General features: G+C 45.2%; 1 protein-coding gene across 3 annotated transcripts in view; it reads left to right on the top strand.

Moving 5' to 3' along the window:
- The window catches only part of ATXN10 (ataxin 10), a 163542-nt gene that overhangs the window by 90121 nt on the left and 58113 nt on the right, over nt 1-15308 (top strand). Inside the window, exon 10 of one of the 3 annotated variants that reach the window (XM_038550222.1) lies at nt 4441-4535. The exons of the other annotated variants lie outside the window; for them this stretch is intronic. Coding sequence (XP_038406150.1) covers nt 4441-4473 — 33 coding nt within the window. The 3' untranslated portion in view covers nt 4474-4535. Of the gene's footprint in view, nt 1-4440; nt 4536-15308 lie in introns of those variants that run through there. 3 annotated transcript variants of the gene reach the window in all.

Genomic DNA, 15308 nt, shown 5'->3' with positions numbered 1-15308 from the left:
ACGTTTGGCCGAGAGTCCGTGTTGGTCACATCTCCGATAGTTGTCTACTGGGAACATGGTTAGCCAATGATATTCTTCCGGTTTTCTCTGTCTGTCACAGATTGGATTTCTATTAATGCCTATAGAACACCCAGTCTCAATCTTTCAGGTGTAAGAGTAAGGTTTTTGTAAATTAAATTTAAAATAGGATTGTCTTTGCTTATCTAGACAATTCTTAAGCTTTTTAAAAACTGACATTTCAAAACTTTCTTTTAATACTAATATTTGATTTTTCTTTAAACGATTAAGCAACATTTATTCTCTTTGCTTACATATGAGTGTCTATGTGTGTATTATATGTTAACAGATAACATTTTATTTCTTTTTTTTTTTTTTTTAAAGATTTTATTTATTTATTCATGAGAGACACAGAGAGAAAGAGGCAGAGACACAGGCAGGGGAGAGAGATAGGCTCCCTGTGGGAGCTCAATGCCAGACTCCATCCTGGGACTCCAGGATCACGTCCGGAGCCAAAGGCAGACGCTCAACTGCTGAGCCACCCAGGTGTCCGGATAACATTTTCTTTAATAAAGACAACAGTTAAATAGCCATGACGAACTTTTTAAAGAGTCCTTCCAGGTTTTGTGTGACGTTTTCTGAGGAGGCCCTCAGGCAGACAGTGGTTCTCCTGAGAAGTGAGGGAGACCTTCCTCCCTTCACAAGCCCAGGGGCCAATCCGAAGCTTCCTTGTGTGTATGGTGGGGAGATGATTGTCCTTTTCAGGTTGAACCGTTTGTATTATTTGTATTATTGTACATCTTATGTTACAAATCCTTCCCAAGCTGCAGTTAGCTCATGTTCCTCTTGGACATTTGAATAATTGCTTTAGTGTGAGACTAATTTCTGGGTATGATTTCGTGACATTGTTGAATTTACCCACTGGAAAAATCCACCAGGGACCTTTAAGAGCAATCTCTGTCCATGGTCAGCATTGGGGGCATGAGGGCTGTCAGAGTTCACATTTTCAATCTGTTGAATCCCGTGGGATCGATGCATGACCATAGAGGACGCAGGGACCAGCATGAGGAGCACAACTAGGAGGAGAGATACAGTTTCAGATGTTTTCTGAAGCAGATCACGCCCTCTTTTCTATGGCAAGGAGTGACTTTGGGTCTGCACCTGCAGCTCCAGAACGGACAGCCTGGGGGCTGGGGGTGTGGAGGAGGAGGGCCCGGGAAGTCTGAGCAGGGAGGTGGGTGGCGGGGGTGTTGACAGGAAAAATCCGACTGGCAGGCCTCTGGAGCGGGAGGGGAGGGCGTGTCTCCTGCCTGCTGGAATTTCAGCCCTGGCAACTTTCTCAGCTACATCTTCCTCCCTCCCCCAACCCCAAACACAACACAACAAAACAAAAAAATATCTCGGTGCTTCAGTGCAGAGAGGGGTAGTACTAGCTGCTCTGTAAAACATGCACCCTCCACTCACCTGGCTGAGGAACTGCCCTTGGTCTGGGCACCAGGCCCCAGCAGGAGCCTCGGAAGGGCCAAGAAGGCTCTGGGTTCTGACAGGCGCCCCCCCCCCCCCCCCCCCCGCCCCAAGTGTCATCAGCCCCCCGGGGTCCCTGTCAAGTGTGGTCCAAAGGAGGAGTGGATGTTTCATTCAGCACTTTGAAGGGAGAAAGAAATTGGTCCTTTCTGTGTTCTCTGTAAGACAGAGTTGTTTCTCATCTTGAGAAGTTATTTCTAGCAGTTTCAGAAGAAGCCTTAGTGCCGTGTCAGTAAATACAGAGAGGGTCCAGATGATTTTTTCCCCACGTTGTGCATAGGATTCAAGGAGTTTGGAGTATACTAACCTCGAAAGTCCAATTGTTTTGGAACTTTAGGTGTTAATTAAAAGTATGAGGAAAATGCTCAAGTTAACATATTTTTCTCTCTTAAGTGTTACTGTCCTTTTATAAACAGTTCAGCTTGGCATTATTAGAAAATTAAGCCCGGATGTACTTTTTCCCCAAGCAGCCTTACTCTTTGAGGCTACATTTATTAAATTGGCATCTCTCAGACTGCTGTGTACACTGTTCATTGAACTTACTTAAATCTGTGAAAGAGAAAACACAAAGTTCAGCTTTTGTGGGGAGATGTACACATTCAGATTAGAGATGACACTTGGGAGTTTGTACGGCAGTGAGTGACGTTGCCCTTTGTCTTGGAACAGAGGCGTCAGGAAGCCCCCATAGTCTATGTCAGCCCGTCACCCTGCACTTCCAGGGCTCCTGCCTGACCATTGGCTCTGAACTGTCCACCCTGCTCACTGCCCTCCCCGGCGAAGGCAGTGGGTGACCTCGCTGCTGGTGTGCTTGGAGAGTCCCCTGAAGCCCATGTGTGGGAGCATCACTGTCTCCCTCCGTGTGGCACAGCAGACTTTCTGGCCACTTTGGATCCATGTAAAAGACTCAGAAAATGAAACTGCATATTTGCAGCTCGAGATAGACCTACTTTAGTCTCAGACGTCGTTATTTCTGGTTCAAAACTTTAGACTCAAACGACTGGCTTTGAAAGCCTGAGCTTGTCTGTGGACTCTCACACCTGATTTCAGGATGGCTTCTGAGGTGTGCCAGTCCACGGCTTGGGGAATTCTTCATTGGCGCACCGTTTCATGTGCTGACAATTATCTGAAGATGTTGTTTTAGGTTGCCAGGTGTTAATTTAAACACACGCTGGCCTGTGTGCTTGCGCATGCACGCATGCCTACACACTCACAGCAGAATGCCAGGAGCTGTAATTTAAAGTGGAATTGATAGAGCAGTATGTAATGTTTTATACTTAGGCAAGCTCCTGATGAACAGCTTCATGTGACATCTCGTTTTTTTAAAAGCCTCAGGCATCAGTAATCTTTATAGCAAGAATTCTAGTGCTGTGTTATGCATTCCAGGCTTACTGTCTATTCTGCCCAGTAAATATATGGCTTTTATGGACTTATAAATCATGACAGTAGGCTTCATACATATCCAAAAACGAGGGGATTAAACCTTTACAGAGTTACCAAGATTTAATGTAATTTAGACATTATTCTTTCTTAGAAGTAACATTCTTATCTAAAGTCAGTATATCTCATATCTTTGAAGGGAACTTTAAAAACATAGCACCAGAGAAACACATATTTGTGAAGGGCATACTGTGTGCCAAGCATGATGCTGAGTGCTGGGGAGAAGGATGTGAGAGAGGTGGTCTGAGCCCGTAAGTAACTCAGCACCTCAAGGAAAATGCTAGAAGGGAAAAGGATTACCGTGCTATCTGGAGAGTTGTATTTTTACGATAGAGGTTAGAAGGCAGTGCTGTGTGGTGGGGCCCAGAGTGGGGCAGGGTAGAGAATCCCCCATCATTCACGTGGCTCTGAAGCTTGAAGGAAGGAAGGAAGGCTGCCCAAGGGTGTTGATGGCGGCACAAACTTTCAGGATAAGTAGTATTTAATAATGTCGTCGGCAGGGGCCAGGTTTGCCTAACTGCTCATAAATTTTTCCCTCCCTCCCTCTTCTTTCCTTCACGGGGGCTAAGGAAACCAGAATGGTGGGTAGAGCAGTCCGTGGTGACTGGCTTCTCTCTAATTTACAGACAACAAAATGCACAGATATTTAGTGAATCGTTTGATAAGTGTCGACAAATGCATACACCTGTGTAACCATCACCCCAATCAAGAGATACAGAGCATTTTCATCACCTAAGAACATCCTACCATGTCGAGGCTGGCTTTTATCTGCCAGTGCAGCATTGTGCCGAGGAATAATGGCCTACATAAGGAATGAGGAACAGGGCGGAATCTTGGATTGCATTCTTTTCCTATGGTGGAGACAGACTCGTGCTAATCCATCCACATTCCTTTGCTGAGACTTCCCTGGGAGCAGTGGCCCACGTCCTGGGGGTCCTGGCACATGCCGTGGCCTGGTTCAGGGCCCCTGAAGCAATCTTTCCCACCCCCAAATGATACTCCTGACCCTCAGCAAGTGCTTCCACGCTGATTTCTTGCAGGCCAGGTGCCTCTGAGAGTGTGTCTTTGTTGATCATCCTCTGCGTATATACCCATCTTGGGTGGGGTTTGTCCAGGCATCAAGGATTATTATTCCACATTAGTCCCCTTTGCTCAGCAAGCATTTGCAGAGTGTCTACCTTGTGCCAAGACTGCTAAGCTCTGGGATCCAAAAAGTGAGTCGGATGCAGTCTTTAATCTCGAGAAACTTATGGTCCAGCTGGGACACAGACGGTTAAATGGAGAGGTAACCTATTGAAGGGGGAGTAAGCACTAAGGCTTATCATCATCACTTAGGGTATCAGCAGAAGCTTCCTCAGAGTAACAGCAGTTAGCACTTACTTACCGAGTGCTTAGTAAGTGCTAGAGTGCTAGGTACTAAGCTCTAAGTACTTAGCTCTAAACTTCTTTACTTCTCTTGATATTATTTTTCCCATTTCACAGATGAAGACACTGAGGACCGGGGAAGTTAAGTAATGTACTCAAGACCACACAGCTGAGTGACGTGAACATGAAATAAACTTTGTTATTTTAGGCTGCTTGGATTTCCGGAGCTGTTTGTCACTGCAGCATAAGCTAGCCTGTCCCAACTGGTAAGAGTGTCAGTATGGAAGGATTGGAGAGGATCCCAGATAGGGGAAGCAGTTGGAAGTTGGCCACAGGCCTCTGCGGTGAAGGGTGTGGAGATAAGATGGGAAATGAAGGGGAGACTCGAGAGGAAGAAGCTAGGAAAGGCAGGGCCGCAGGAGATATGGCTGTCTGTGGGCCAGCTACGGGGAGAAGTAAGCTTCTCACGGTGCCTTCTACAAGGACCAGCTCGGGAGCTTGAGCCGAGGTTAAGATACCGTCTAGAATATGGTGCTGTAAAACCCATGCTTTCCTACTCGTGACTCTCCTGAGCGCCTGCACGGAGCCTTGCCCAGCAGGAGTGCTCCAGGGGGAGTGCTCCGTACTTTCTCAATTACAATTACTCTTCTGCCAGGCAGAAGGGGTGGCCATTTCTTCTCTCTGCAATGACACATGACAGGTGAAATAGATTATTTCCACCAGATGCAGGATCCTTTGGACCATTCTATCTTTTTTGCTTAATATTGCTGATTAAACACACACATACACAGTGACATCTTTGCATGTGTCTCTGTACTGTGTTGTACTTTAATACCGTTCAGCTTCTCCAGGCTCTGGTTTAATGCGACATTTGGACCTTTTCCAGTTCCCTCTAATCTCTATAGGAAGAGTAGGAGCAAAAATAATAATTGATAAAATCGTAGAATATTAGGTACTCCTTTTAAAAGAGAAAATTAGGGGCACCGGGGTGGCTCAGTGGTTGAGCGTCGGAGAACTCTCTGCCCCTTCGGCTCAGGACATGACCCCAGGGTCCTGGGATCGAGTCCCACATCGGGCCTCCCCTCAGGGAGCCTGCTTCTCCCTCTGCCTGTGTCTCTGCCTCTCTCTCTCATGAATATTCTCATGAATCTCATGTTATTCTCATGAATAAATAGATAAAATCTTAAAAACAATTTTTTTTAAATAAAAGAAAATTAAATGTCATGTAGCATTAAAATGCAGTTTGTGGCTACTGTCTATTTTCCTTTTTTTTTTTTTTAATTTCCAAATCCAGTGAATAGGACATTTTATACAAGCCTTTGCTCTTTATTCTTTTATCATGTACTTCTTCCCTGCTTTTGCCTAGTCATTATTAGTAATTACACAAAAATCTGTTTTAAGCTATACCTCCGGGAATGGCAGAAGTTGGTTGCTTGTCTAAACGGTCTCTAATTAAAGTTGAAAAAAAATTAGGTCGTCGTGGAGATGTTTTTCAAATGTTGGCTTAAACAGAAGAGGCTGGTTTGAGAGCAATGGGGTTGCAACTGTTTGTACTTAACTGGATTGAAGTATAATTTTTTTAAAAAACCATATCTGTCTGGGGTGTTGTAGGTGTGGTCCTGATTTTCAGCAGATGGATGGACCAGGTAAGCCTTTACCTTTTGACTCCCAGGTTTTTCAGATTTTCAGAGATTTTCCATTTAAACCTGTGTTTTTACTTCACTTTATGGTATACATAACCTGAACATCAAAAATTAAAGTGATTAGTGCAAAATGATATTAGACTTCTAGCAATTAGAGAAATAGTGAGAGGATAGAAGTTATGGGGGGAAAGTTAATTCCCTCTGTCTGTGCTGGCCTTAGCCATGGCATTTCTAAAACCCCCAGTAACTCTTTCCCTGGTATGAGTCTCCGTTGACTGGCTGTTTTTCTTTCTAGAGGGCAGTTACCTTAGCTAGGGTGTGTGTGTGTGTGTGTGTGTGTGTGTGTGTGTGTGTGTGTGTGTCCAGCCTAGAGTAGGTATTCATGCATTGCTTTCCTGCTGCCAGGCAGAAGGGGTGGCCATTTCTTCTATGATGACACATGACAGGTGAAATAGATTATTTCCACCAGATGCAGGATCCCTTCGACCATTCTCTTTTTTGCTTAATATTGCTGACTAAAAACACATACACAGTGACATCTTTGCATGTGTCTCTGTACTGTGTTGTACTTTAATAAAATAGTTTTCTCACCCTAATTGGCTCAACTGTAATTAGATGTGTGCCCTTAAACTTGTTGGGCTTTCCTGGGTAACCTCTCCTCCCCTCTGACTTGGTCTGGTCAGGGCTCTTCCTTCTAGCTGCTCTCAGGCTGGCTCAAGAAAAGCTGAGCCTAAGAGTCTATATTAAGGATACAGTGAGGATGTGGAGTAGAGCTCAGGGAATCTGAAGCGCTTAGAAGCCAGAGGCCACCGAGCTCTGTGTTCTGGCCGACTGTTCATGCATCCTTACCTCACTGCTCAGGGCCTCCGGCTGCCACATAGAGTCCCTCTGTGTCTTGGTTCCAGGTCCTAAGTGAGAATAATTGCATGGCTTCTCTTGGGTCAGTTTCCATCCAGGTTGTGGGTCCCTGACTACTCAGAGTGTGAACCCTGGACCAAACACAGACGCATCCCCTGGGGCTTTGTCTGAAATGCAGAATCTCCACCTCACACCTACTGAATCAGGGCCTGCACTAGAACAGGATGCCCAGGTGGTTGGAAGGTTCAATTTCAGAAGCACTTGTGTAGACCATGGCCACTCCTGCGTGGAGAACACCAAGGGACTCTTTCCTGGAGTAGAGCTTGTGACTGTAGGCATCTAGTATAGAAGGAGGTATAGAAAGGAGGTATAGAAGTATAGAAGGAGGTATAGAAAATGACCTTGCCTGTGACCATCCCTCCCTGTTCTCCCTGCTCTAGTGACAAATGCTCAGTGCTCAGCGGGGGAAGCGTGACCACGGGCAGAGTATCCTGGGGAGGGCAGGAGAGCCTCTGCAAGCTGGAGAGAGTTTTGGAGCACAGGAGTAGGGTGGAAGGATGGCCGATGTGTTCCCAGGAGAACAAGAGGTAACTGTCTAGAAAGGAGATTTTCTTTTGGAAGGCTCCTAAGGAGATAAGGTGGTGAATAAAAGTTTGGTCAAGATTCTGGAAGGCCTTTGAGTATCAAGCTGAGGAATTTGGAATTTACCCCTCTTGCCCACTTTGCTCTGACGCAGCGGCAGTCCTCCTGCCCTGTGCCCCTACCTGGAGCCTTGTGTACTGTTCTCTCTGCCAGATTCTCACTTCCTCAATTTTTTCAGGTTTTTGCTCATCTTAATCAGAGGCCTTCCTATGCCCCTCCTCCCTTAAAATCATTACCCGCCTCTTCCCCCCCACCCCCACACACACTCCCACGTCTCCTATTCCTTTGGCACTCACTTCCCTTTCCTCTGGCACATTTCCTGCCATCTGTCATTCTGTGCATTTACAGGATATGTTTTGTATTTGCTTCATACCCACACTCCTATTCCTAGATTGTAAGTGCAGGGAGGGCAGGCAGAGCAAGCAGAGACCCTGGGTCCTAGGATGAAGGTGTGAGAAAGGTGGGCAAGGACCCTGAGTCCCAAGATGGGGGTGTGGGCAGGGCAAGCAGGGACCCTGGGTCCTGGGATGGAGGTGTAGGGCAGGTGGGCAGGGACCCTGAGTCCCAGAATAGAGGTGTGGGGAGGGTGGGCAGAGACACTGGGTCCTGGGACGGAGGTGTGGGCAGGTGGCCTGGGTCTTGGGGTGGAGGTGCAGGGAGGGCAGACAGGGACCAGGTGTCTCATCTTCACTGTCCCAGTGCCCAGAACAGCACCAGTTGTAAGTAGGCTCTCCGTGCAGACTGAGTAAATGGGGAAACTATTTGTAAGGAGCCTCCCAGAGTGTGCGAAGTCTGCTATGTTAGGTCTTTCACCACTTTCCTCCAGCAGTGTTTTCAGGCTCCCCTTGCTTCTTTTCTCAGGCTGCTCAGTGTCACTGAGACCATTGTAATACCTTTGTAATTACTTGGCTCCAGAATGTGACCAACCAGGCTTCCCTGGGCCTTTCCAACAGCCTCTCCATTTACCTTTCATCCTGGGCACTTGGAACCGTGTCTTGCAGACCTCAGGTGACCCAGAGCACTCTCATGTTGTGCATGAACCTAACTTCCGAAGCTGGCTGTGTTTCTAGGTCTAACTTGTGTGCGGTGAGTTGTCTTTCCGTTTCCCTTCTGTGTCAGGAGGGCTGAGTCGGTACACCCACCCCATCCCCGCCAGCACCCTCATGACAGCTAGGTTTCCGATCGACCCTCCTGCGCCAGTCTGCACAAGGTCAGGGTGTGTGCTGGGAGTTGACGGAGGACTTCTCCTGTGGGCAGTGCTCACGGCCACCCTCCCCTCCTTTGTGTGCCCTTCACCTTCCAGTCTGGACTCCCAGAAGGCCTCAGCTTGGCGTCTGGCTAAGCTGGGTTTGTCATGCCTGTCTGTCCAGACTTCGGTGTCTGACTCACTGTTTGTTACCCTTTGTCTTCCACCGATGACAGTTTTGTTGACTTTTCCCCCATCGTCCTTTGTGGCTAGATTCAAGCTAAGATAGGGTTTTCTCTTTTTTGGTATCCAATCCTTGTATGCTTTGGTGAAGAGGTGCTAAATAGGCTCTTAAGCAACCGAGGAATTTATCCAAAACTGTGTGAAAATGAGACTCCTAGGATGGAACAAACGAAAATTGCAACACCACACATACGTGTGGTAGGCTGTGTAGTTAGTGAAACAGGTATTTCTGCGGCTCACATGTTCTGTCTCAAAGTCAAACTAGAATGTCCACCCCTTCTTGCGGGGTACCAGCAACTATGGCAATGCTTGTCCATATTACATGTTATTGGGCTTTGATGGCGAAGAGCCTCACATCCTTAGTTTCTGCTGTTCATTTATTAGTCAGATAATTTCAACAACCATTCCCAGTAATCCTGTTTTATACAATGTAAATGATCACATGATAAATTTTCTATTTTGTAAATGATAAAAAACTCTCAGGAATTTTAAAGAGTCATGCTGATAGGGAAGCAGTTTGAAGTCAGGCTGATAGGTGGGGTGTTGCTGGGGGGTGGGAGGGGCAGTCAGAGGAGATTACCTCCCAACCCTGAGTCGGTCCTGGAACACTGCTCCTTAGAGCAGCAGTAAAAGAAATATTTGGTTTAGTGCAAGAATGATACAAAGCAGCAGGTTGCAGCCGAGCGTCAGAGGAATATGTGGAGAGGAGTGAGATAGGTCCAGGAGCCAAGGGGAGGGACATACGACAGGCTTTTGGGAAAGCCACATTTTGTTAGTAGTTACGGAGAGAGGATAATTCAACCGTGCAGGAGCTGATCTTCAAGGATTTGGGGAGTATTTTAACTCCTCTAAACCCAGTTTCTCATTGCAAAGTTGCTTTAGAGGCAGCTACTGGGATTAATGATTTGAAAGTTGCTGGCCTGTCCCCTTGCATATGTTGCCCAGCACTGCCAAGTTCGCCCCTCTTGAGTTACTCATATCTTCAGTGCAGATGTTTTAAAACCTTCGTGTCATAAGTCACTCCTCTGACATAAATTATTTCCTCACAAATTCCTTAATCTATTTTTTTTTTAAGATTTTATTTATTTGAGAGAGAGCACGAGTGAAGAGGGAGGAGTAGAGGGAGAAGCAGACTCTCCACTGAGCAGGGAGCCTGATGTGGGACTCGATCCCAGGACCCTGGGATCATGACCTGAGCTGAAGGCAGATGCCCAACCAACTGAGCCACCCAGGTGCCCCGTAAATTCCTTAATCTTGCTGTTCAAAATATTGGTCATTCTCATAAAGGCAGGATTAGAAGGGAAGCATCTTGCCTGAAAATGGCCCCTGTTGACACCATGTGCTTGGGGCAGGAAGACCCAATTTCATGCAGGTGGCATTTCTCCTTATGTTAACTTATAAATTTAATCTGATCTAATAATACCCTCAGGTTTTTTCATAGAGCTAGATAAATTGGTTATAACATTTATGTAGATGAATAAATGAACAATAATAGCCAGGAAAGTCTCTGAAAAATGATAGATAACTCTACCAGATATTAAAATGTAAAACTTCCACAACTAAAAATGGTACGGCCTTAGCTCATGAAGAAACCGGCTAATAGAACAGGATAGAAAAATCCAGAAATAGAGACAAGTGCTTTTGGGAATTACATATATGATAAAGATGATGCCTCAAGGCATTGGAGGAAAAGAAGGACAGTTTTATAAATGGTGGTAGGGAGAACTGGGTATCCAGTATCTTTTGATAAAATTGGATCCATCCCATAGACTGTGCACTGGTTTGGCTGGGTTCCAAAATGACAGAAATCTACATGTTAAAACACCTGAACCTGCAAGTGTTGGAAGAAAACATGACTGAATTCCTTCATGAAGTAAGAGCTGAGAAGACTTTTATATAGCTCAGTCTGGAAGCAGTACGAGAAAAATCTTGGTAAACTTAAGTGTACCTAAAAAGAAAACAAAACTCTTTACATGGCACAAAAGGATAGGCAGGGTCAAACGATAAATGACAAAATGGGAAATACTTTAAATCACGAACAGAAAGCTGACATCCACAATACACAGTTTCTGAAAATGAGGAAAAAGACCAGTGGCCTTATAGAAAAATGGATGTAAGACATGAATGGACAATCCACATGAAAATAAATGCAGAGGGCCCTCAAATCCACAAAACAGTGCTCTGCCCTGCCCACAGAGAGATAAGTATATGTGAAACCACATGCTGAGACACCGGCTCTCACCTGTGGGCCTGCAGCAGCCCCCGGGCTAGGGACTCGATCATGACCAACAAAGCTAATACATGTTCTTCTTGGACTCTTCAGTCTGTCCCAGTGACGAGCTCAGGACCATTAACTGTACATTATTTATAATTCTAGGAAGTCAGAAACAACCCAGATGTCCCTCAGGAAGGAGTCTTGTATCCATACAGTGAAATACAGCACACTACAAAAATAACTGAAGTCCTCCTCAATCAGTATATTCTGCGGAGCAGTCTGTTGTTGTATGTAAACAACAGCCACAGAGGACAGTTGCACTCCACTATCTTTTGTGTAACATAGGGAGAAATGTGAATGACTGTCTACACACATTGTGTGCACACTCACACTTCCCATGTATGTTCAAAGAGAAACTGCAAGAAGATAGACTAATTTTTAAAATTTAAGAGGATAGAATATTCTCTTAAATATAGATAGAATAGGGATAGAGAGAGATAGAAATGAGAATTCTCTGCATGTCCCTGTTTTACTTCAAAATCCTGTGTGTTTTACTTAATTTCACAAATTTTTAAAAATACAGCTGCATACCCTCAAATGAAAATGAGAAGGTGGGCAAGAAAAGAAGGAATCTAGCTCTTACACAGAAAGAGTTATTAAAAGGGACCCTAAAACGTTTTAACCGTATTGCCTTAGTGGGCTACATCCTGAGGACAGAAGCGCCACAGAGAAATCATAGAGCACATTGTGTTGTGAGGACCAGTATTGGGACCGTTCTGAAATACATACTTACACATGCTTACATACTTATGTATATGTGCATGTCACATACTCTGCGTTTAGGATAAACAGTCGTGTTTATACTGCTAGGAAGCAAGATTTGCAGCTTAAAACAGACACAGATATAGAAGCGAAGAAGTTTAAAAACTCTTGTTTTGAATTTAAGTCAGGACAAGCAGTATGCATTCATGGTTGATAATTTTCCTTCCAGAAAGTATTTATTTCCCAGCTTTTTTCACTGAAAAATATTATGAACCTTGAGCCCCTGTAGCATCCACTTTGTGTTTTCTTGATATCCTTGTTCTTTAAAATGAACCCAGGCTCCTTGAAGGAATGACTGGCTCTAGGTGGAGCCGGAGACAGGGAAGATGTCCCTTGGACACCCAGATGTGCAGGGAAGTTGTTAAAGACTATATACAGTGTCAATGCGATACAGGGGTTGTTCACTGGCTAGGGGATGAAAAGGAAAATCAAGTAGTGGATTAAAACATCAAATACATAAAAATCCATATGCGCATAATGCTAAAGATGCAGGAATTCTCTTTCATCACTCTTGAAGATGACTTAAGACACCAATTCATCAGTTAGTTGTGTGGCAGCAAAGAGAATATTCAGCAAGAATGAATTATACCAGCAAAGGTGCAGAGGAAGAAAAGAGTGTGTCCCAGGTTGGCTGAAGCCAGGGAGAATCTTTAGTGGACTTGGTCAAGGAAAGTGGACCAAGGTATAATTCCACCTTGGAGCCCATGGAGCCGTTTTGGAGTACTGCTGGCCAGGAGCCAGGCCTCCTGTATTTTGTCTCCCTGAGTAGCCTGGTACAGCGCCTGCTAGATGCTCAGAAAATATTTGCTGAATGAGGAATTCTATAATGGAGCCAGATCTGAATAAAAACTTGAAAGAATGTCAGGAAGTTTAAAAAATACAATTTTCTAATGGAAAGCAAGTTATAGATACATTGGTTGAATAAAAAGTAAACTTTACCACAAGTGTTTTGCCACTCTATAAATAGACTTCTAAATAAGGATACCGGATGCAGTTCCTTGGAGCAGGCTGTGTCCCAGATGGTAAGGCTGAGAAGCCCCCGAGGCAGATTTTGGTGTTTGTGGTCTAACAATGCTGCAACTTCCTGAGAGCTTGCCGAGCGCCAGGCCCTGTGCTTTATGCTAGCCTGTACCTACAAGAGGTGTTACCTGTGCCGTTCAGACGAGGAACCAAAGTCCTAGGAGGAATTTGCCCAAACCAGTTATGGCAAAGTAAGATTGAAACCTAGATCTATGTGATTCCATTTTAAGTAGATTTTTTTTTTTAATTGTAGATTGTAGATTGCATGGGGCACCTGGGCGGCTCAGTGGTTGAGCATCTGCCTTCGGCTCAGGTCATGATCCTGGGGTCCTGGGATCAAGTGCCATATCAGACTCCCCACAGGGAGCCTGCTTCTCCCTCTCTCTATGTCTCTGTTTCTGTGTCTCTCATGAATAAATTTTTAAAAATCTTTTTAAAAAAATGTAGATTGCAACCCATTAATGGGCTATTAAACCAATTTCATTTGTCACAGCCAGAAGTTTTGTAAAATGAGATAAGTTAGAGTAGAAAATGTTTCACTTTTCACATGAATGATTTAGCAAGAATGACACATGTTGTAATAAATGCTGGAGCCAGGTGGGACAAATGATGTGAGAAAGATAATAGATGGTATGTGGTGAATACACGAGTGACTGGATGTCCCCACCCCTATGTTTCTGTAGGAGTTTGATCTTGTGCACATATATTCAAGTTGAATATAAGATGTATTTCTTATATTTTATATGGAGCAAGCTCAAAAAATCTGTAAATACCGTTGCTGAGGGCTGTGTGAATGAGCTGGAGGGTACCCAGACTGGGCTCTGAAGTGCCCTTAAACGGGCCAAGTAGAGGGCTGTCCACAGAGCAGGTGTCCAAGCATGGGAGAGAGGGACCTGATGAAGCAAGGCCCGTCATGGGGTGGCAGATGCAGGCATACCAGCACTCACTGCTGCCAGTCCAGTCCAGGACCAGCGAGGGCTCATGACAAGAGCAGAGCTAAGGGCCAGCATCCAGCAACCTCACACTTTCCAGCCCTTGCCTTGACTCGTTAGCCAGTGAGCTGTCTGCTTTGATCACATGGCCTGGGAATGACCCCGGCTTCCCTCATTGCTCCCTGTGTGGCCTTTTAGAAACTGTTCACTTGGAAAAAGAAGACAGCAGCCTTCCCATACAGAAGGAACTTCAGCCAGCCTGGGAGAATGCTAGGTCAGCTGTTTGGCTGCCCCTGGGCTGCCTATTTCCCATTCAGTTGTTGGCGCAGAGTCTGACCACCTTTGGGGGACTATAGTCTCTTCGGCCCTGTTCTCCTCAGGGCACTCATGGCTGCATCCCATCAGGAATGTCACCAGTTCCTGCTAGGATTGTGAATCCCCACAGGGCTCTGTGAGCCATTCCAGCCACTCTGGCAGCTCTCCCAAGAAGGGCGTCTGAGGCGAGTGGACCACAGACATCTCTGTCTTTTCCAAAGTCTTCCCTTGGATGTCTTTTTCCTTCTCTTCACACCAGAATTAAAGAAGGTTCTAGGTATGTTGCATGGTCAGCCTTTTCTGCATGATTGACATGAGGGCCCTTCTTAGCAGGAGAGCACAGAGGCTCTGCTGGAAGAAGAGCACTCTCTTGGGGAAGTTTCCCGAAGACCTGGTGGCAGTGTCCCTGCAGATGGAGTTCTCCAGTCTGATGGCCCTAAAGTGTGGTACACCTCCTGGAACTGGCGCACTGAGGAAAGTGTAAAAGCCACCTTCCTTCATCCGCTGAGAATTCTATCTTTTGAGCCTTTTTTCTGGTTTTAATCATCATACAGTAAAATTGACTTTTTTGGGGGAATATACAGCTCTTTGAATTTGTTGTATATGTATATAGATTGATGCAACCACCACAATCAAGATACAGAACAGTTCCACCATCCCAGAAACCCCCCTCGTGTCATGTCCTTTCCCCGACTATAACCCCTGCAACCAGGGATCTCTTCTCTGCCACTGGTGTTATATTTTTGAAAGTTTCATATAAATGGAATCATATAATATATGTAACATTTGGGACCAGCTTCTCACACACATCATACTGTCTTGTCTTCTCACACACATCATACATCACTATCATCCAAGTGATCAAAAGTTAATTCCTCGTTACTGCCGAATAGTATGGCATCGTGCGGGTGTACTGACATTCCCTCATCTGTTCACCTGTTGAGGAACAGTTGGGTGGCTTCTACCTGATAGCCATCACAAATCAAGCTGCTATGAGCATTTGGATTTAGGCTTGAGTTTTCATTTCTCTAGAGTAAATAGCCAGGAATAGGACTGCTGGATCGTATATGTTTAGTTTTATAAGAGCCACCAAACCCTTTTCCAGAGTA

Source organism: Canis lupus, chromosome 10 (assembly GCF_011100685.1).
Source record: "Canis lupus familiaris isolate Mischka breed German Shepherd chromosome 10, alternate assembly UU_Cfam_GSD_1.0, whole genome shotgun sequence".
NCBI classification, from domain to species: domain Eukaryota; kingdom Metazoa; phylum Chordata; class Mammalia; order Carnivora; family Canidae; genus Canis; species Canis lupus.
The sequence above is the reverse complement of the archived record's forward strand: the minus strand, read 5'-3'. Positions and strand labels throughout refer to the sequence as shown.